This window comes from Hemibagrus wyckioides, linkage group LG25 (genome assembly GCF_019097595.1).
Source record: "Hemibagrus wyckioides isolate EC202008001 linkage group LG25, SWU_Hwy_1.0, whole genome shotgun sequence".
Classification (NCBI taxonomy): Eukaryota; Metazoa; Chordata; class Actinopteri; order Siluriformes; family Bagridae; genus Hemibagrus; species Hemibagrus wyckioides.
Window position 1 is genome coordinate 6,425,516 of NC_080734.1, and position 23,306 is coordinate 6,448,821.

A 23,306-nucleotide genomic window follows, 5' to 3' on the forward strand; every position below is an offset into this window, starting at 1 on the left:
TAACCCTACTCTGCATGCATGTGATGCAATTATTCTTTGGAAATCATCCAGTGCGTTCTAATCTTTTTTTTTTTTTTTTTTTTTTTTACAATTTATCCCCTTGTAAATATAAATGCTTGTGCATTATTCGGGTTCTTAGTAAATCAGAACATTATAATGGAGTCAGTGTGAATTTTTCTTCAGCTTGGCACACCCATGAAAAAACCTTCAGTCAATTCTGAACTGAGCTGAACACCGCCGAAATGTAATTTAATGCTAAACTGAAAGCTCTTTGCAGATGTGCATTTCGAAGGCAATCATATAAACTGCATAATCACACAGGTTATCTGCTTTATTTGATAGCCCTTGTCATCAATATATTAAACTTCCTCTGGGTCTTACTGGAGCTGAAGATAAGAAACTCAGCAGACAACAACCTTTTTTTACATTCACTCCTTTCAGAGGAATGTTATGTTGATGTGTGGGAAGGAAAGTATATCGGTGTGAGATGATGAATATCTGAGAGGCGGATTTAGACCTGACACCTCCAGTGTAACGACACATGCAGTCACTGAGTCAGACGTGACGGGTGGGATCCAACCCTGTGAGCCCTTTACCAGCCTACAGCTTCCTTACTGTATGCTGCTTTACCAATCAGTTGGATTATTTTTAAGCTAAGTAAGAGCATTCAGGCTTTATTTCAGCTGTATCATTATCTGACAAGGCAAAGCAATGATACCTTGCAACTCTGCATACAAAGGTAGGGTATATAGATTCTCTCCTACTCATAGATGGCTAACACTTTCTGAGAGGCTGGGACACATTCGGTCATGGTCAACACTTATTCTCAGGTGTCGACCACACTTCTACTGAGGAAGCTAGACATTCCTTCAAGGTTGCCTTCCCCCATATTGGGGTCCTCAATATTCCTTCCAGGGAAGCTAGATCTTTCAATCTGTGGTACCTCATGCACTTAAAGGTATATCCCCCTTCTGAATTTGTTAATCCTAAAGTATCTGAGATACTGCTTCTGTGCACTCCTTCTTAGGTTTGAAACATAATTTATTCTCAAGAAGCAAAACACTTTCTCTCAGAGGCAAACACTCCTTTGGGTTAAAACTGGTACCAATCATACCTTCTAGAAGCCTGAATACTCATTCTGTGATGGGAACACTACTTCTCAAGGGGTTTAGCTTCATTCTGGGGAAGATAGACCCTCCTTTAAAGGAAGCATAGAAATTCTTTCTGTGGAGGCTTAACCCCCAATCATTCATGGGAAGCTAAAACCCTTTCTCTCTGGGAGGCTTCCCCCAGCCAACTGGGTTACCAAAAAATCATTATAGGGAGGTTAAACTCTCCTTCTGGGGAAGTTTATCCCCCCATCTGGGTTACCTGGCAATCATTCAGGAGAAGCTAAACCATCCTTCTGGGGAAGGCTTACAACCTTCTCAAGTACCCAACAGTCATTCTGGGAAAGCTTACCCCCCTGCTGTAAGACTCCTTTATTGAGGATGAGAAACATTCTTGGGTACCTAACAGTTCTTGGTGGGGCTAAACAGTCCTCCATAGGGAGGAATTTCTGGGTTGAACACAACCACCAGCACAACACCATTGGAATGCAAAATACTACTTCCCAGTGAACACTCCATCCATGGAGAACTGACTAATCCTTCTGGGAGGCTGAACACTTGTGCTGAGTTTAATTCCTCTTCAGGTTTGCCCAACACTTCTTCCAGGGAAGGAACTCCTATTAGAATGGCTAACAATTCTCATCAGTCAGCAAAGAAAAACTCCTTTTGTTGAGGCTCAATACTCAGTTTAGGATAATTAACAGTCCTTCTCATGTGGCTAAGCACTCTCCTGTGGAGGCTGACCACTTTTTCTGGGGTGTTTGAACAGTCCCTCCTGGCTGGTACAACACTTCTGGGATGGCCAGACACTCCTTATGGGGTGGTTAAACATTTCTCCTGTGCTGGCAAACTTGCTTTTCAGGAAGCCAAAATTCTTGTGACTTAACCCAAAAGTACCTACCCCTACTTCTGAGAGACTCACCATTTTTCCTGGGGTGGTTTAACATTCCACGTAGGGTGGATAAACTCTCTATCTGGGAGAACTCTCAGAATACTACTTCAGGGAGGCTAAGCACTGCTTCTGAAGAGATATACCACCCCCTTGCAAGAGTAATAACAGTCCTTCTGGGGGAGAAAACACCTCATGAGGGTGCCATCCTGTGCCATGATTAGTAGTGCAAAAGCACGCAGTTGGAAATCACACGATCCTTGGATGAATTTAACATGAACAACAGGACTTGAAAGCATTGGCAAATGAGGCAGGCCAAATTGCACGTAAAGCAATAATGTTTCAAAAAGCACAAAAGAAAACAATAGCACATCACATGCACGCCCACACCATTCATTAAACATCTCATCCAGCAAAGGAACTTCGATCTCAGAACATAACACCCTTGCTGTCAAATTAACACTCTGCAGAAGTGCCATGTGCCTCCCTGTAGGAGGCAGTTAGGGAGAAGAGCATGCATGAAAAAGGGCTATGAGGATTCTACCTGCTGAGATGGAGTTGGTCCAGGACACCTTGCCCAGCAGCTGGGTGTAATAGGGGTGTATCACTTTCAGAAATGTCTAGGGGCAGGCAACATGCTGCACTAATCAAAATTATTTGAGTCTGTAGATACCCATAAGCACAGTTTATGAAATAATAAATGCTGAAGACCGTGGTATATCACCCTCCTAATAAAAACATTAATACACCCTTAATTGATATAAAAAAGTTCTGCTCCAGCTATGATTACATCTGCAGTCAATGATGAATGGGTTTTACTCACAGCACTTACTCAAAGGTAATTGGTTTTTCCAACTTTCTTGGTCAGTTTTACATCCTTTCTAACACTGATCTTCCTAATGTGAAATCCCGTTATCTGACATAATCATAGCATGGCAAACACAGAGAGCCAAATCAGGCCTCATCGATCGAAAGAGCAAGAGAATAAATGGAGCGACAAGGACTAATCAGATAATGTTGCACTAAATGGTGCTGCCGTTCCTTTGTACTCTCTCATTCCATTCAGAAGGAAAAAGAGTGAGAGAAAGAGAGGGATAGAGTCAGAGAGAAGAAGCTGAGAGAGAACTATTGATCGTACCTAAGGCCAAATGTGTGTGACTGCTCGTAGTTGAACAGGGAGTGGATTTTGGCATCAGAGTTAATAACGACGAGGCGGTCCATCACGTCCTGAGGGGAGAGAAGAGAAAGGCAGGTGAGGATGATGATGCTGGAATTCAGGGATGCACAAATCATCTCTGGTCAAAGCCTGCCCTCTTATGGCAAGAAATCAAGCTGCAGGAGTGATTGTTGATTCTCTTACTACCACAAGCCATATATCTGAGGGGTGATTACAACTAATGCCGTGACCAGCGTGAATACTTGCCTGTAATTGGATGGCAGATGTTGAGTTAGTATTTATGTAGAGACACAAATCAGTTTAGGATCTAATTCATTCTGAGTATACATATTGGCAAGCATGAGTGTGAGCACAAATAATGGTGTCCAATCAGCCTTTGTCTACGCTTTGCTAACACACTGATATATCAAACTGAAAAAAACTAAAGTTTGTGAATCACAGAGAAACCCATTATCTACAGAATGCAGTGATGTTATTTAGTCTGCTTGAGATGTCATTCTATGACAAATGCTACGTAATTTATACTGACATTTTAGATTTAATTGCTGTTGATTAAATAATATTTCAGTGCAGTAAATAAACTGTAATCGATCTCCACTGATCACAGTGGATGCCTAGCTCCTGATGTTTTTTCTCCTCTTCCCATTTCACTTTCAGGATTTAACCTTAGTGGAAATATTAGACTTCTTGCCTGAGCAGAAGAAACAATATAAAAATATATATAAGCATTTCACATCTAAACTCAATTTAGAGTTTAGACACCTGCTTATTTTGTCATTTGGCTTCTGAAATTAATGTTAAATACACTATATTGCCAAATGTTTTGGGACATCCCATAGTCATTGAATTCAGGTGTTGTTTGGTGTGGAGGAACTTGACTGGCCTGCACAGAGTCCTGACCTCAACCCAATAGAACACGTTTGAGATGAATTAGAGTGGAGACTGTGAGCCAGACCTTCCAGCCCAACATCAGTGCCTGATCTCACAAATGCACTTATAGAGGAATGGTCAAAAATTCCCATGAACACACTCCTAAACCTTGTGGAAAGCCTTCCCAGAAGAGTTGAAGCTGTTATAGCTGCAAAGGGCAGGCCAACTCCATGTGCATGTAAAGGCAGACGTCTAAGTTTTGGCCTGGCTCACAGTCTCCGCTCTAATTCATCCCAAAAGTGTTCTATCAGGTTGAGGTCAGGACTCTGTCATCCCCAAACTGGTCCCACAAAGTTGGGAGCATGAAATTGTCCAAAAAGTCTTGGTAACCTGAAGCATTAAGAGTTCCTTTCATTGGAGCTAAGGGGCAGAACCCAACCCCTGAAAAACAACTTCTGAAATCAATGACTTGGAGGGGTGTCCAAAAACATTTGGCAATATAGTGTATGTGAGGAAATAAAATTACAGTTAAAATATTACTGCAATATACTGTATGTGTATAAGTGTGTAAGTGACCACAGCAACAGTAGTGTGTGAGCAAATAACGGAATAAAATGTCTGCCATTATCACATTATTAGACCCAAACAAGCAGTGATGATGATACACTATATTGCCAAAAGTATTCACTCACCCATCCAAATAATCAGAATCAGGTGTTCCAATCACTTCCATGGCCACAGGTGTATAAAATCAAGCACCTAGGCATGCAGACTGTTTTTACAAACATTTGTGAAAGAATGGGTCGCTCTCAGGAGCTCAGTGAATTCCAGCGTGGAACTGTGATAGGATGCCACCTGTGCAACAAATCCAGTCGTGAAATTTCCTCGCTCCTAAATATTCCACAGTCAACTGTCAGCTGTATTATAAGAACGTGGAAGTGTTTGGGAACGACAGCAACTCAGCCACGAAGTGGTAGGCCACGTAAACTGGGGCGGGGTCAGCAGATGCTGAGGCGCATAGTGCGAAGAGGTCGCCAACTTTCTGCAGAGTCAATCGCTACAGACCTCCAAACTTCATGTGGCCTTCAGATTAGCTCAAGAACAGTGTGCAGAGAGCTTCATGGAATGGGTTTCCATGGCCGAGCAACTGCATCCAAGCCATACATCACCAAGTGCAATGCAAAGCGTCGGATGCAGTGGTGTAAAGCACGCCGCCACTGGACTCTCTGGAGTGACGAATCGCGCTTCTCCATCTGGCAATCTGATGGACGAGTCTGGGTTTGGCGGTTGCCAGGAGAACGGTACTTGTCTGACTGCATTGTGCCAAGTGTAAAGTTTGGTGGAGGGGGATTATGGTGTGGGGTTGTTTTTCAGGAGCTGGGCTTGGCCCCTTAGTTCCAGTGAAAGGAACTCTGAATGCTTCAGCATACCAAGACATTTTGGACAATTCCATGCTCCCAACTTTGTGGGAACAGTTTGGAGCTGGCCCCTTCCTCTTCCAACATGACTGTGCACCAGTGACCAAAGCAAGGTCCATAAAGACATGGATGACAGAGTCTGGTGTGGATGAACTTGACTGGCCTGCACAGAGTCCTGACCTCAACCCAATAGAACACCTTTGGGATGAATTAGAGCGGAGACTGAGAGCCAGGCCTTCTCGTCCAACATCAGTGTGTGACCTCACAAATGCGCATCTGGAAGAATGGTCAAAAATTCCCATAAACACACTCCTAAACCTTGTGGACAGCCTTCCCAGAAGAGTTGAAGCTGTTATAGCTGCAAAGGGTGGACCGACGTCATATTGAACCCTATGGATTAGGAATGGGATGTCACTTAAGTTTGTATGCGAGTCAAGGCAGGTGAGCGAATACTTTTGGCAATATAGTGTATGTTAAAACATTATGTATGTAGACAATTATTTAACATTTATGTAAGGAGTCTCCAGTGTCAGTAAATGATAGATCTGTTCCTTGAAGTTTTAAACTCAAATGGCCAAGTTTTATTGCCAGTGTGGAGCCCTAAAGCACTAACGAATGCCTGACTGTCAGAATGAGAGCATTCTATCTTGTGCACTAATTGTTGCTGTGTGTGTGTGTGTGTGTGTGAGAGAGAGAGAGAGAGAGAGAGACAGACAGACAGACAGACAGACAGATACACTCACAATAATGGAGGTGGGCATTTCTCTCAGACTGTACTCTGTCTTGTTGGGAAGCACCTCGTGTCCCAGTAGCTCCAGCACAGCATGTGGAGAGGACAGCAGGTTCACCAGTGTTAGGAACGACTATAAAACACAAACACAAACACACTGAAAAGAACAGCTGGATTTTCCAAAGACCCATTTAACATGTGCTGCTTATGTCCTGATGCACTGCTGTGATGCATCATTAATATTTCAGACAAATGAATAAGAGCAGTAAGGGTCTCCGAACCATGCATCTTTAAAATATACACTCTCTCTCTCTCACACACACACACACACACACACAACGAATCAAAAGAAGTTAAAACTTCCACATAGTTACACATTTCGCTAATTTTCCACATTTCATTCATCAAGTTACTTTGGGTGTTTTGCAGCTTGCATAAAAAAAGGCTGCATCCAAATCTGCACATCACAATCCCATCACACTCTGTCTCAGAGGAGACACTGTGACTGAGCGGGGCAGATGGAGCTAGCATGAAAACTGCCATCACTCATAGCTACATTAATTGAAGACTAATGCACAGACTATACTTTTGGAAATACTGACCATCACTTCCTCTGACCATATATGGTTCTTGCCTAAACTGTTGGCACAAAGTAGCATTAAAACACTGGAACTCAGAGGCCCAAAGCTGTTCCATCATAACATTTCCATTGAACTCAAGTGTCGTCCACTGAGCCCTAACCTCAATCCCACTGAACATCTTTGGAATCAGCTGGAACACCGTCTGAACCCCAGACCTCTTCAGCCGAACATCAGTGCCTTAACTTATCGTGGTTTTTTTCCCCACAAATCCCCATATTCACACTCCAAAATCTAATGGGAAGCCTTCCCAGAAGAGTGGAGCTTATTATAAAGGCGAATGGGAACAAAATCTGGAAATGTTGATGTTGTTCTTCCGGCTGATCCCTGTTCGGAGTCACCAAAGCGGATCATTTGGGCCACATATTTTGATTTGGCACAGGTTTTACGCCAGATGCCCTTCCTGGCACAGCCCTCCCATTTTATCCAGGCTTGGGACCGGCACTGAGAGTTAACAGTTTAGTGGTCGGGTCAGCTCCCTGCCTGGGAATCGAAACCAGGCTGTGGCAATGAGAGCAAGAGATCCTGCCGCTGGACCACCAGGAGGCTTGGAACAAATTCTGGAGATAGAAAAACAAAAAAGCCTTACTTTGAGGCAGCTCCTATCGATAGGCTCCATTGGGATGGATTTGGGATGGACGACTCTCACGTCCTCTCTGCCACACTCGAGTGCTGACCACAACTCCACCACTATGGCCTGGATAAAACCTGTAAGGAACAGATTAGCAACTTCAATAGTTAGGAGACTGCATGGAAACTAGGGACACACTCATCTGAAATTTGTTTCAGAAAAATTATAAACTCTTTTGTCCTGAAGACTTGTTGCATTTTGTACAGCGTCTACCATACAAGTCTCTGTAAATAAACTGATACTGTAGAAACGGTAGCATATTAAAACAAGTATTATACCATTATAAAACTATATGGTACTAGATTAAAAATATTTACCTATGTAAACATGTTGATTGCCGCATAGGTGAAATGATAGAAAATCAGTCAACAACTGTGGTGTGATATAAGACAATTTACAGATACACATATAATTTGTTTTATTGCAAATAGGTGACAAAAATGTGATTATTTCTTCCATTTCTATAATCGAAATATTCCAGTGCTTAATGATTGTCTGGATCCCACTAGAGATTTTTCTTTTAATCGATTCTAATTTTTTTGTTTTCTTTTAATTCATGCTCCTATGTCCTAGCAGTTCTAGCACATAGAAAGCACAAATAAAAACATGGCGCTGATTTAACATACGATTAATTTTTCACCTTGCAAACATATTAATAAAGTAAAAAAAATATGTCTTAATTTCATTAGAGAATACACCAAAATGATAGAGAGAGTGAATGAAAATAAAAATCTTCGTAGACTCCGAGTAACTTACCAGAGCTTCGCAGAGCGACAATGCCCGGGGCTGTAGCTGCAACCTGGGTCACCATCACCCCATAGCCAAACTTCTCACACCTGCTAACCTGATGAAAAAGAGAAGAGAGATATAAGAGCAGAAAGAGATGAAAGCTGTTTTGGCTTTAGGCTATTGCTATGTCTAATGTGAACACTGAGTCAAGCAGCTGTGTGGGAGAATGTATTTACTGAGCATCTTGAAAAAGACTTTGATACAATTGGAAAGTTTTGTCTCTTGGTAACTTATTACATTTCATCTGACTTTTCACAATATGCTGGTAAGAAGGAGTAATAGCTGTTCTGCATGAGCTCCAGACAGTGCTGCATGATGCAGTCTGGAAATAAAAACGGTTGCAAGAGATAGAACTGTGATAAAAGCTGGAACCCTGTGTGCGATATAATGATTGACAGATACTGCAATGCTCAAGACGTCTGATAAGGGGCGATAAGGAAAACTTCAAATTGATATAGTTATGCTCTATTGTGTTATTTTGCTCTGATATAACAATATAAACTGTGACGTCTCAAAACATTTCAGAATTCGGAAATCCACTAAAGTGTAAAATATTCAAACAAGGTTTGTTTAGAGATAAAGTAAATAAAGCATAAAATGAATACACTTAAAGCATCTAAATGACATTTATTCATCTTAAGTATCCCACTGATCCTGGTGAGGGTCATAGAGGATCCTGAGTCAATCCCAGGAACAACGCAGGCCGTCATACATCCACACAATCACCCATATAAGCAATCAGTAAAGCTAATCCAGATATCAGCATGTTGTGGACACTGGGAGGAAACTGAAGGACCTGAAGATAAACCACAGGTACAAAGGGAGGACATGCAGACACTGACCACAGACCAGGATCAGACCGTGGACCATGGAGCTGTGAGGTGCAATGCTATTAAATGTAAACTGAAGTTTAAAAAAAAAAGAAAAGAAAATAATGTACACCCTTAATTTTATTTTTATTTTTTCTGGAAGGTTTTTCTTATACTGTGACATACTGCTAATGTGCTCTTTGTATACCCATAGAGATATTATAGTGTAAGATTTCATTCTGTCCCAACCGTACCTGGAGCTTTTTGGTGAACCTGGTGAACATGTAGGCAACACACTCATGAGTGGCTCCGGTTTGTTGCAGGAGCATCAGGCCTTTCGGAGTGGCTGCAAAGTTCAGCAGGTTGTCCAAGAGCATCTCCTCCCAAGCCATTCTGCAGTTTCACAATTAATATTAAACCTTAGGCACTCTATTGCATGCTGATTTTATGCTTTTTCTTTTATACATCAGAAAACCTGAATGAAAATACTACAAATACAAATGGACATGTGAGTACAAGGAAAATGTGGAGAATATAATGCCACCATACAATTATAGAACGTATGATAGGAAATTAAACCAGGCATTCTGACCGACCATAATCGAGTATTCAGTGGCACTGTGGTATAATAAAATAAAAAAGAGGGAGACTTTTTGCTCTAATTTCCTAAACATTTTTATTAGTGCGTTTTAATGCAGGTTTGGATGTAAAATGTTTCTAATAGTCAACTCACACTGATTCATATTTTTATCTGGCCAGAGATCTGAGTCCAAATTTAAAAACTGTTGGATCAGAAAGACAGGAAGATGAAGAGACAAAAACTCACATGCTGTGGAGGTCCTGGGAGGCTGATGGTGCGAGAGCTCCAGGAACAGGAGTGGGAATTCTTTCTGACAGCACACTCGCCTGTAGGGAAAATGCTTCAGAATGAGACTGAACCCCCATAAGACACCTTGATCTCACAGTGAAAATATGACTAATTCCTCATGCTATTCTAGTCCAAATGCTTCCACTAAATCTTCCTGAGAAATGAGTGTATATTTCTGCCCTTCACATAAGCATAAGGTCTGTACATTTCCGCTATTTCCCTAGACATTGAAGCGAAAAACATTTTTTTTCCATCATTGTTTCCTTAATGTAAATATGCCGAAGAATTTTATGGGCAGCAAATGATTTTTTTTCTTCAGTTTTTCCTTGACTACCACACATTCCTCCTTCATCATGCTCCATTTACCTGGTTTTATTTACCTTACCTTTTATCTATGTATATATAAGACATGCTGAATTCCTTTCGCTATAGGAATTATGCTATACAAATAAACCTGCCTTGAAAGACAAACAACGAAAGATAAATAAATCATTTCACATGCTACAATACTGGAGGTGCGAGCACTAATGACGTTACCTTTCTCCATGCCTGAGCTATGCATTCGTGCAGGCTGTAGGGTCTGAGCACTTGTAGCCCCTCGCATGTGTTATACATCTGACGGCACACGAAAATGAAGGCCCCTTTCACGGCGGCTGAGTTCTGTAGCTCTTCGCATGCTCGTAGCTCTTTAGCTAGCAGTGCCTGAGTGAACTGCACAATCACGTGCGCTGCTGAAATACTGAAACACAAAAATACTCAAAACAATATCCCTATACAGTTTTTCACGTAAATCCTGGTTGACACTGATTATTTGTTTATGTAGATTTGGGGATTTAGGGGGAAAAAAACTATTTTATCACTGCTGTCTCTGAGTGGCTTGAGTGGGAACGTGAGAGCAGACATGGTAATCTAAATTAGGTTTCCTTACCCTTCACCCTCGGCAGAGACAATCTTCCTCTCATACAGGAAAAGCGCTAAGCCGCGTTCGGTGGTAGCGATTCTCGCGAGCGTGTCTGCTATATGGGTCAGGCTGCTTTCTGGAGAGTTTAATTTGGCCTGTGAAGAGAAAAACAAATTGAAAAAGGCTTTTGGCAAATTGTGAAATGCATGAAGAATGACAGTTTGAGGCTAGAAGCTAAATCTTTTTGCTGTGTTGTGCTGCATCTCTGTTTTAATATTCAGAATAGTTTTAATGTTGAGCCCAGCAGGAATAACTAAAGTTACAAAGCTGAGGCTCTAGTCTAGCGGTTATCAATCATGGATAATATGTTACTGTGAGACTCTACATTACCGTAGGACCACACGTTACTGTGAAACTTTATGTTACTGTGAGACTATAGGTTACTTTAATACTATAGGTTATTGTGGGACTGAAAGTTACTTACTATAAGTTACTGTAGGGCCATATGTTATTGTAAAACCTACGTTACTGTAGGTTACTTTGATAGTATAAGTTATTGTGAGAATGCTAGCTACTATAGGACTGTAAGACTGTAAATTATGATGAAATTATGGGTTACTGTGAGGCTTTAAGTGTCTATAAGACTGTAGGTTACTGTAGGCTGTAGGTTACTGTGAGGCTGTAGATTACTGTAAGGCTGTAGGTTACTGTGAGGCTGTAGGTTACTGTGAGGCTGTAGATTACTGTAAGGCTGTAGATTACTGTGAGGCTGTAGGTTACTGTAAGGCTGTAAGTTACTGTGAGGCTGTAGATTACTGTGAGGCTGTAGATTACTGTGAGGCTGTAGGTTACTGTGAGGCTGTAGGTTACTGTAAGGCTGTAAGTTACTGTGAGGCTGTAGATTACTGTGAGGCTGTAGATTACTGTAAGGCTGTAGATTACTGTGAGGCTGTAGGTTACTGTAAGGCTGTAAGTTACTGTGAGGCTGTAGATTACTGTGAGGCTGTAGATTACTGTGAGGCTGTAGATTACTGTGAGGCTGTAGGTTACTGTAAGGCTGTAGGTTACTGTGAGGCTGTAGATTACTGTGAGGCTGTAGGTTACTGTGAGGCTGTAGGTTACTGTGAGGCTGTAGATTACTGTGAGGCTGTAGGTTACTGTGAGGCTGTAGATTACTGTGATGCTGTAGGTTACTGTAAGGCTGTAGATTACTGTAAGGCTGTAGATTACTGTGAGGCTGTAGGTTACTGTGAGGCTGTAAGTTACTGTAAGGCTGTAGGTTACTGTAAGGCTGTAAGTTACTGTGAGGCTGTAGATTACTGTAAGGCTGTAGATTACTGTGAGGCTGTAGGTTACTGTGAGGCTGTAGGTTACTGTGAGGCTGTAGATTACTGTAAGGCTGTAAGTTACTGTAAGGCTGTAGATTACTGTAAGGCTGTAGATTACTGTGAGGCTGTAGGTTACTGTAAGGCTGTAGATTACTGTAAGGCTGTAGATTACTGTGAGGCTGTAGATTACTGTAAGGCTGTAGGTTACTGTAAGGCTGTAGGTTACTGTGAGGCTGTAGGTTACTGTAAGGCTGTAGATTACTGTAAGGCTGTAGGTTACTGTGAGGCTGTAAGTTACTGTAAGGCTGTAGGTTACTGTAAGGCTGTAAGTTACTGTGAGGCTGTAGATTACTGTAAGGCTGTAGATTACTGTGAGGCTGTAGGTTACTGTGAGGCTGTAGGTTACTGTGAGGCTGTAGATTACTGTAAGGCTGTAAGTTACTGTAAGGCTGTAGATTACTGTAAGGCTGTAGATTACTGTGAGGCTGTAGGTTACTGTGAGGCTGTAAGTTACTGTAAGGCTGTAGGTTACTGTAAGGCTGTAGATTACTGTGAGGCTGTAGGTTACTGTAAGGCTGTAGGTTACTGTGAGGCTGTAAGTTACTGTGAGGCTGTAAATTACTGTGAGGCTGTAGGTTACTGTAAGGCTGTAAATTACTGTGAGGCTGTAGGTTACTGTAAGGCTGTAGGTTACTGTAAGGCTGTAAATTACTGTGAGGCTGTAGGTTACTGTAAGGCTGTAGGTTACTGTGAGGCTGTAAGTTACTGTGAGACTGTAGGTTACTGTAAGGCTGTAGGTTACTGTAAGGCTGTAGGTTACTGTGAGGCTGTAAATTACTGTGAGGCTGTAGGTTACTGTAAGGCTGTAGGTTACTGTAAGGCTGTAAGTTACTGTGAGGCTGTAGGGGGTCTGTGAGACTGTAGGTTACTGTAAGGCTGTAGGTTACTGTAAGGCTGTAGGTTACTGTAAGGCTGTAGGTTACTGTAAGGCTGTAGGTTACTGTGAGGCTGTAGGTTACTGTGAGGCTGTAGGTTACTGTAAGGCTGTAGATTACTGTGAGGCTGTAGGTTACTGTGAGGCTGTAGGTTACTGTAAGGCTGTAGGTTACTGTAAGGCTGTAGGTTACTGTGAGGCTGTAGGTTACTGTGAGGCTGTAGGTTACTGTAAGGCTGTAGGTTACTGTAAGGCTGTAGGTTACTGTGAGGCTGTAGGTTACTGTAAGGCTGTAGGTTACTGTAAGGCTGTAGGTTACTGTAAGGCTGTAGGTTACTGTGAGGCTGTAGGTTACTGTGAGGCTGTAGGTTACTGTAAGGCTGTAGGTTACTGTGAGGCTGTAGGTTACTGTGAGGCTGTAGGTTACTGTAAGGCTGTAGGTTACTGTAAGGCTGTAGATTACTGTAAGGCTGTAAGTTACTGTGAGGCTGTAGATTACTGTGAGGCTGTAGATTACTGTGATGCTGTAGGTTACTGTAAGGCTGTAAGTTACTGTGAGGCTGTAGATTACTGTGAGGCTGTAGATTACTGTGATGCTGTAGGTTACTGTAAGGCTGTAAGTTACTGTGAGGCTGTAGATTACTGTGAGGCTGTAGATTACTGTGATGCTGTAGGTTACTGTAAGGCTGTAAGTTACTGTGAGGCTGTAGATTACTGTGAGGCTGTAGATTACTGTGATGCTGTAGGTTACTGTAAGGCTGTAGATTACTGTGAGGCTGTAGATTACTGTGATGCTGTAGGTTACTGTAAGGCTGTAAGTTACTGTGAGGCTGTAGATTACTGTGATGCTGTAGGTTACTGTAAGACTGTAAGTTACTGTAAGGCTGTAGATTACTGTGAGGCTGTAGATTACTGTGAGGCTGTAGATTACTGTGATGCTGTAGGTTACTGTGAGGCTGTAGGTTACTGTGATGCTGTAGGTTACTGTGAGACTGTAGGTTACTGTGAGGCTGTAGGTTACTGTGAGGCTGTAATTTTCTCAAAGACTGTACGTTACTGTGAGGCTTTAAGTTCCTATAAGACTAATGTAATAATTAACTATAAATTTATGTAAAACTAATATGCTGTACAGTGAGTGCTACAAGTTTCCAATTAAGGTGATCGAGAAATGCCATTTCCAGTTAGAAATAGATGTGTTTCCAATAAAATAAAAAAGTTAGAAATTTCTATTAAACTATCAACATTATAGTAATAAAAAAAATCTTATAAAGCATGTTCACAAAATGCCTAACTAGCAGTCTACCATTACCAAAATATTTAATTGTTAAGATTATTAGGGCTATTTTTCCCTTTCTTTTTTTTTTTTATTTTAACTGCAAAACTCAAAACCAGGTTAAATCTAGGGGTGCAACATTATTATCATCATGCTTATCCTCATATGTTTTTAAAAAAAGATTTATTAACATTGCAGTTAGGTTCAAGATGACATTTCGATTAAATTATTGCGTTTCAGATGAAACACATTTAACTGAACTGACCAGTTATATTGTATAAAATCAAAGAGCTGAAAATGTGACAAGACCATTATGAGTGTCTCCTTCTCACTGACCTGTTTTCCTTTGAGTAGCGCGAGGATGGGGACCAGCAGGGTCTCGACGACGGGGATCTGGTAGATACACTCCACAGCACATTCAGTGCGTTCACACAGGGTCCTCAGGACCTCCATCACCAGAGTAGTGGGGGAGAGTGAGTCTAGACAACACATCACATACGTCAGCGTGTGTACAGCTGTGCAGACTAATCACTGTGAAGTGAGCAGTAACTTAATGAAGTAGCCATGCTGAATTTGTTTACCCTTTTCCCCTTGAGCTACCGTGCGAGCCAAGATATGGATGGAGCTAAAATGGAGCAGTGACTGATCAAACACATTCGTCACAGCGGTTAATCACTTAGCCACAGCATCTCTGGCTGAAACTTTTTTCTACCTGAGTGCTTGGTATAGAAACTTTCCTGTTTTTCAAATGTCAATCCCAAGTTCCTCATTGAACTAGCTTAATGTTTAAATGTTAAATGTTAAAGTGTAATTAAACACACACACACACACACAATAACAAAATGCTTTCTTCCAAGTAGGCCACATGACTCCTTAGTCACTGTGTATGCTCCATACAAAGTGTATAACCTAATGATTCTGTCCACTCCACTTAGCACACCTTTTGCTCTTCTCTCCATTGTATATTCATGAAGTATTAAAGCATTGGCACTTGACCAGGAAACAGATATCCCTGGATTCAGGTTAGTTACCAAACTGGGCCATGCTACATTGTCCAATGAAAAAAGTGCTAAGACAGGTTAAGCCACCCTTGGAGACTTTAAAAATCAATGCAGCTTTAATCAAGCTAGCAAAGGTGTTATTGATTCAGCTCATTAAAGATTAGCACAAGGTAGGGTTAATGAATCGTTGCTTAACGACGAGCATTGATTAATTCAATGCTCAATGAGGAAGTCTGTGAGCAGTACCGATGAAATTGAACAGGCATAAAATGGCCATAAAAACCAATGAGTCAAACTGAGGAAGGTGCGTGTCAGACAAGGAAGGAGGCCTAAAGAGTCATTTTATTACTTACAATGGACCATAAAAATACTTTTCGGTGGAGCTAATAATTTCACAGAGCTTGAACATAAACTCGAACTGATATACTTATCTCCACACAAACACGCGCACACACACGCCCAGGAGTTTATTCAAAACTGGTTAAGAGGTGAGACGTGATTTAGAAAGACACACCTGCGTGATTCAAATCGGAGTGATGTGTGTTTGGGTGCTGATACATGACGTTAATCAATATCACCACCAAGTCACTCAGAGTCACCGGATCTGGAACAGATAAAAAGATGATGATCAATTCTGACTAAAACTTACTACAGCATGCACAGGATTCTATCCTGCCAAATATTCGAATAAGATAGATAATGTTAAGATAAAGATTTAGTCATCTGTCCAAAGTAACAGGAACAGGATATTTAGGATCTGATCTTCTGATCATTAGTAAAGTCATCACTCATCAGTCATCACTTCACGCTTCGCCGTACCATACTGACCTCTCCTCTTCCTCACTTTAATGGGAAAAAGCTTTCTCCCATTGGTGTACATCAGTAGCCTTCCGAGTACACAGAGCGAGTGTACGAAGTGAGCGTACTCCAGCTCCTTAGCGCTGTAACAGCTTCTCTGAGCAGAGCCTGAAGACACAGGACACGGAACAGCATGGCTCATTAAATTCACTTCTGACTTTCCATTAATCTCCTACAGCAGCACAGCTGTGACAGTAGTTCCATCTGCAAGATAAGTCACAAACATTAATGCACTCGTTCAAGGACGAGATGGTGTGCGAACCAGAGGTACTGTCCTGGTTTTTACCTCTTATGACACTGCAGTTTGCCAAACCGAACAAGATAATGTTTATTAACAATAACACATCATATTTCTTTTAGTGATTTAGGCTAGATTCACACACATGGCCCAAATCTGGTCTTATTCATGAAATGTGACAGTTTTGTTACTTGCATGGCTGTGTGAACAGCAAAAAATGAATAAAATCGGACATTTTCAATTCTTTGCTTGATTTGGGCCAATACTGTAATCTGGAAATGCGATATGTATCTGATACGTGGCAGTGCAACCTCTGTCTAAACAGGCAGATCAGAATTCAATGACTTTTACATCACTCCAGCTCAACATTGGTCATAATGTTGGACTACAAGGAAGGAAAGATAGGTATGATCAGTGAAGGAGGGTTTTAGAGGTGGGCTATAGAGCAAATGATCTCAATCATTTGGGGTGATAATCAGAAGGTCCATGAAAAGATCTCCAGAGAAATGGCTGAGGAGGAGCTGGCTGCAGGGCATGTGAAGGCCAAAACACGTTAAATAAACATCTCCTCACAAAACATTACACAACATCTGCCATAAAACCTTCTGAGAAGGTTACTATAGAAGTGATAATGTATGTGATATGGTCAAAGGTACATGGACACACCCACATGTTTATGTGGTTCTTTTCCAAACTGCTGCCAAAAGGTTTGAAGCATTGTGTTGAATGTGTTTCTAAGTTGTAGCATTACAATTTCCCTTTATTGTAACTAAGAGACAACATGACAATGCCCCTATGCACAAAGTACAGAGCTCCATGAAGACATGGTGGAGGTTACGGTTGGAGTGGAAGAACTCGAGGGTCCTGCACAGAGCCCTGACTCTGACTCAACCCCACTGAACACCTTCAGGATGAACTGGAACACTGACTAAACCCCAGGTTTCCTCAACCTCAACCATCAAGTGTCTTACCTCATTGTGGCTTCACAGCCATGCTCCGAAAAATCTAATAGAAAGCCTTCCATGATGAAAGGAGAGCAAACAGCAAAGGGGAAGTAAATATGGAATTTGATCCACCCGGTGTCCACATTCTTTTGACCACATAGTGTATTAGAACAAACACAATAATATAACCCTGTGATTTGACATGTGGTTCATATAGAAAATGAATCATATGATTCTATGAATCTATGAGACATACTCAGAATGAATCACCACCTTTCTGACCAAGAAGTCATCAGCACTGTGTTGTAATGTGAATGTTGTATGTAAACTATAAACTATTGTCACATGTTTAGCCTTCAGTGACACTTTAAATGGGCTTTTTAAATAGACCTTGTGACTGTGTGGCTGCAAAGCACTTTCTGGGTCATGTCGTTCTAAACCAAGGCCAAGTCCAAGTTTTCATCATGCAGCAGCTGCAGTGCCAAAGTAAGCAGTGTTTCCACAATCAACACAGCTCTCAGTGCTTAAAGATATCAAAAGAGTAAACATAATTTACTCAGTTTCTGCAACTTCTGACTTCAGTGTTTAAAGGTCTCTCTCTCTCTCTCTCTCTCTCACACACACACACACACACGCACACATACACACAAAAAATGAAAAACGAATAGCGAAACAGATTTATGAAAGCATCTATCAGTTGCATTCATATTTCTGTGTGTTCTAAGGAAAAGAAGAGTCTTATTTAAATAGAAACTCCACGAAACCTGAAAAAACCAAACTACTAATCGGTGGAAAAAAACAAACCAGCAGTAGTGCAGCAGCCATCTGAACTCACGTGGCCTCTGCGTTATCTACGGTACATGATAGAGTGGCGCTGAGCCTCGGAGATACACGCCAGAACTGCACGTACAAGCCGGACTGCTTACTCAGCACAAGGCAGAAGGCAGATAAAGATGGTGATGTACGAGGAGGAGAAGATAAGAAAACAGTCACTATTCTATTACTATAGTGGGAAACTACTTAGGAAGAACCTGGTGCTATTTAGCTTGACACCTGGATTTGGGAGGTAGAAAAGAAACTGCAGTAAAAACTACTAAAACTGCAGCATTTACTATCAAACTGAACATTTGTCAGTATTTTCCATTTCTAAACTCTTTTTATGTCTTAGGACCTCCTGTAAATGATTATGTCTGAGGTTAAAAGCGTGCTACGAGCACAGAGGGTGTTAAATTAGAGAGAGAAAAGGAGGAAAACGACTTAGTAGTGGCAGATGCTAATTGTAAATATAGTTTCATTTTAGTCAGGAGTTTAGTCATTTTTAGAAATGTTTTTAGAAAATGTTGATATTTTTAATATTTATATCTTGTTTCCACTATCATTCTGTCTTCACACTGTTAGTACAAGATGTTGTTCAAGCTGTTCAAGGGGGATGTGGTAGCTCAGTGGCTAAGATGTTGGCTTACCGCTTGAAAGGTTGTGAGCTTGAACCCCAGGTCCACCAAGCTGCCACTGCTGGGCTCCTATATACAAGGCCCCTAACCCTCAATTACTCAGCTGTATAAAGTGAGATAAATTGTAAGTCACTCTGGATAAAAACGTCTGCCAAATGTAAGCTAGATAAACTGTTAACCTTATTCAACTAGTTCACGCTCAATGTCCTTATTCTCCAGGGCTTCGTTTTCTCACAACCAAAAGCGTTCACCTTTAAGTTACACGGAGCAGCAAAAGTGCATTTTGTACACTATAGGCATGTGTTTATAAAGAAAACACATTCATTTTAATTAACTCTGTCCTGAACAAACTGCTATCATTTTCATTATCACTATTTCTTTTTAGCTTTGGGCAATTAGTCGTTAGGTTCTTCTGGAAACCTTTCTGAAATCCATACACATACCAATTCGTTGATGCTCCATGGCGTGCGTGATCTCCAGTGTTCCCTCTCTGATGGCATCACAGGACTCCAAGTAATAAATGCACTGCTGAAGAGCTGTAACGATCTGAAAGGAAAATAGAGCGTTTGTAATCTTTAAGGTCTCCGGTAAAGTCCAATGTTTCTCAGCAAAATACTCAGTTTGGGCTGATGACAATACAGAAATAATTCAATGATTCGTTTTATTCATTCCGTTATGTACTGATATACTAACATGTGCATCCTGTTGTGTTTATGTTGTTCATGGCTCATGAATGAATGACATTTTTGCCATTTGAGCTAATGTCACGTCACAAAAGTAGCTCCATATTAGTGTAAATCAAACAGATTTATTACTGATAATACTCTATATGAGCAAATGTTTCAAAATGTGCTTGCTGAACATCCTGTCTGAGATGTTCTAATAAGGTCCACTCATCTGAGAAGGTTTCTACTAGATGTTGGAGCGTGACTACAAGAGCATTAGTGAGATCAGATACTGATGTCCTACTCCTACTGTAGGGATGTAGTAGCGTAGGGGTTAAGGTGCCAGGTCCACTAAGATGCTCTGGCTGTAATCTCGGCTAATTGTATCTTCATGTGGACAGGGGCATTTTTACGTTGGCTTCTTAGTTCCAGTGAAGGGAAACTATAATACTACAGCATATAAAGACATTCTACACAACTGTGTGCTTCAGTTTAGGGAAGAAACCCATATGGGTGTGATGGCCATATAGTGTATCTCTCTAGCACTAGGGAGTGCTAATGTTTTGCAGAGACTTGTATGGAGGATGCATCATACAAACGGATATGCTTAGACTTTCAATGTGAAGACGTTTTTTATAGACGTGTCAGTGCTTTGTAACTTTTCATGTTTTTCCAACACAGGAAAGTCTTCAGAATAGAAAGGTTTGCATTTTCTCATCACAAGCAACATCAAGTCACATGATGAGGGAACAAGTGCCTGTAGCTGCTCTTAACGTAAGTGATAACAGGAACTGACATTAACTAATAATGGATAAAATGCTGTGGTATGAAAGGAATAAACTACTTCAAGACATGCTGCTACAGGGGAATATGCAACTCCAGCATGGCTTTGTTTTCAACCACATCACTGCATCTTTGTTGATTATTGTCCTTTATAAGAACATTTAATGTACAACATTAAAACAAATCACAACAATAGTTAATTTCTTTATGGGAAATTAAATAAAAAGAGGAGCCATCATAAAAAAATACATTTATGCATAAATATGTCTGATACAAATAGCAGAAAAATGAATAAATGTTAATATAAATAACTACAAAGTTAATAGTACTGACACCCCATCATACTCACCACTGGTTTGTATTTCCTCTCAAGAAGCTTCAAGACCACCGTCCTGCTGTAGTAGCCATGCTGGAGGTCAACATTAAACAGGAAAGGTGATTAGTTACAGCACTAGGTCAATTCTCAGAAAGAGGAATCTGCTTCTGAACAAAAGATTAAAGCTTATGTTCTGGGCTTTAGTCAGTAATGGACATTTGATTGACCCAGGTAATATTTTCAGATTTAGCTTTTATAGTAATAATGTTAAAAATGAATAAGTGCCACGATAACTCAGAGCGCAGAGCTCTAGGGTTCCTGATTTGGTTGCTGACTACATGCGTGACGTGGTAGCTTAGTAGTTAAGGTGTTGGATTACTGATCCGAAGGTTGTGAGTTTGAATCCAAGGTCCACCAAGCTGCCACTGCTGGGCCCTTAAACCTAAATTGCTCAGTTGTACAAAATGAGATAAATTGTAAGTTGCCCTGGATAAGGCCAAATGTCAGAAATGTATAGGGGTTTCTAGATTGTTTGGATTCCTCACACAGAGGTAGACTAGCTAAATTGTGTGTATGATACCCTGTGATGGGCTACAGGTCCATTTGTAGTATAGTCCCATATTGCACCTTGAAGGGTGACCAGGGAAAAAGTGAAGATGAATGAATAATATTTAATATATTCAATCTTCATCTCAATAATTAAAAGCAAAAATACTAAAATAGACATGTTTGGAACTCCTGCTGATGAAAAGGTGTGTGTGAACAAGAGATTATTTAAAAAATGTGGCAGGGACAAAAATCACTTTTAATCAAGTCTGTAATTCAAATGTGATTTTCCATGTACACAGAGACAACAATATAATGTTTCATGTGATGATTCATTCAGGTGAATGATTCATCTTTAAGGTTACACTTCCAGTTAATAAAGTGAATAAACGGTCATTTTCACCTAACATTAAACACAAGGGTTATGAGCGTCTCACCATCCACCTCTTGAACCAATTGGCTTTGATGTCCAGCAGAGACAGGAAGTGGACAGGCTCTAGGACTTTCTCAGAGCCGTGTTCAGGGTGAAGAGACAGAAGAGCGAATGTGCTCTCTATTATTTCCTCCATGTACCTACACGAAAAAAAAAAACAAACATTATCATAAATGCCTGCTGGACAAATTCCCAGCTGTTGTGTTAGTGTGTGATGAGCTACAGCTCACTTTTCAGGATGCCGGATCCAAAACGTGGTCACTTCTTTCTGAAAGTCGTTCATCAAGCGCATCTGGGTAAAGAAGAGGTTAAAAGGGGGAGTTAAATGCTGCAGTCTAGTAAATCTATACTGAAATAAGAAAAAAGGATCCACACACTTGCTTAAGGAGTCGAGTGATATCCGGCCTGTTAACATCCACATGTGCTGACTCAGAGGGGAAACTCAGCTTGTGATACAGGAAGTCGGTCTCCAGACTTTTCACTACAATATAAAATAGATATCAGAACAGGGACCACACGTGCAGATGGTCATTAAAATAAGGGATTTCTCAAAAATTCACACGTTTATTACCCAAGCTGGTGTAGATTTCCCTCGTCACGTTCAGAGGAGAGGTAGAAAACGTTTTCGCAAAAAAGCGTAACACTTTATCCTGCGCAAAAAACACCAAGACAAATATGTTAATATAGTTAATAATAGCAATAGTTAAGAGTTAAGGTACAATAATAAAAGCTGAATAAAAAGGATCATCCTATGTAGGTCAGAACTGTAAAAAAGTGAGAATCCTTTTTCTTAAGAAGGAGATCAAACAAAAGACTAACACATTTGTCACGTCTCCGAGTCGGAGACGGAGGAGTGATTTCACCAAATATGAGTAGAGGAGGAAGCGCATGAAAAACCTGATGAGGCTGCAAAATGAGCTGACATTAACGTTCAATTTACAAAGACTGTAGCTCATCATGGAAACTGCCCCTGAGGTTGCAAAATGGATTAGGTAAAAAAAAAAAAAAAAAAAAAAAAAAAGTTCTTTGCAGGAGTGCGTGTTGCAGTGCTGTGAAATGGTGGAAGCTGTAAATCAGAGAACTCAGAACTGAGTGAATATACACTATATTGCCAAAAGTTTTGGGACACCCCTCCAAATCATTGAAACCAGATGTTGTTTTTCAGGGCTTGCGCTCGGGCCCTTAGTTCCAGTGAAAGGAACTCTTAATGCTGCAGCTTCATACCAAGACAGTTTGGACAATTTCATGCTCCCAACTTTGTGGGAACAGTTTGGGGATGACCCCTTCCTGTTCCAACATGACTGCACACCAGTGACCAAAGCAAGGTCCATAAAGACATTGATGAGTGAGTTTGGTGTGGAGGAACTTGACTGGCCTGCACAGAGTCCTGACCTCAACCTGATAGAACACCTTTGGGATAAGTTAAAATTTAGTTTAAGTAGAATTTTTTTTTACGTTTCGTTTTTCCTTTTTTTTCTTAGAACAAGTAGTTTTTGCTTCATTTTTATAGCATATCTGAGAAATTTTACAAATAATTCCATGTGTTATTTCATAGCATTTATATATTATTATTATTATTATTATATTTATTTATTTATTTTTTTATATTATATTATATTATACAAATTTTCTTCTAAAATAATAATCATTTAATAAACAATCTAATGTCTAAATAATTAAACCACCAATTAGCATGTCTGATTTAAT

The 23,306-nt window shown here is 40.6% G+C and overlaps 1 protein-coding gene across 1 annotated transcript in view; it reads right to left on the reverse strand.

Annotated features, from left to right (window-relative positions):
• The window catches only part of tbc1d32 (TBC1 domain family, member 32), a 54,445-nt gene that overhangs the window by 25,543 nt on the left and 5,596 nt on the right, over positions 1–23,306 (reverse strand). The window contains exons 7-23 of the mRNA XM_058379353.1: positions 22,171–22,249; positions 21,977–22,080; positions 21,830–21,891; positions 21,604–21,739; positions 20,654–20,713; positions 19,300–19,402; positions 16,194–16,331; positions 15,880–15,969; positions 14,701–14,843; positions 10,857–10,984; positions 10,466–10,667; positions 9,887–9,966; positions 9,315–9,453; positions 8,219–8,306; positions 7,421–7,539; positions 6,207–6,326; positions 3,137–3,225 (exon numbers count right to left, since the gene is read on the reverse strand). Of these exons, the coding sequence (XP_058235336.1) occupies positions 3,137–3,225; positions 6,207–6,326; positions 7,421–7,539; positions 8,219–8,306; positions 9,315–9,453; positions 9,887–9,966; positions 10,466–10,667; positions 10,857–10,984; positions 14,701–14,843; positions 15,880–15,969; positions 16,194–16,331; positions 19,300–19,402; positions 20,654–20,713; positions 21,604–21,739; positions 21,830–21,891; positions 21,977–22,080; positions 22,171–22,249 (1,880 nt within the window). The remainder of the gene's footprint in view (positions 1–3,136; positions 3,226–6,206; positions 6,327–7,420; positions 7,540–8,218; positions 8,307–9,314; positions 9,454–9,886; positions 9,967–10,465; positions 10,668–10,856; positions 10,985–14,700; positions 14,844–15,879; positions 15,970–16,193; positions 16,332–19,299; positions 19,403–20,653; positions 20,714–21,603; positions 21,740–21,829; positions 21,892–21,976; positions 22,081–22,170; positions 22,250–23,306) is intronic.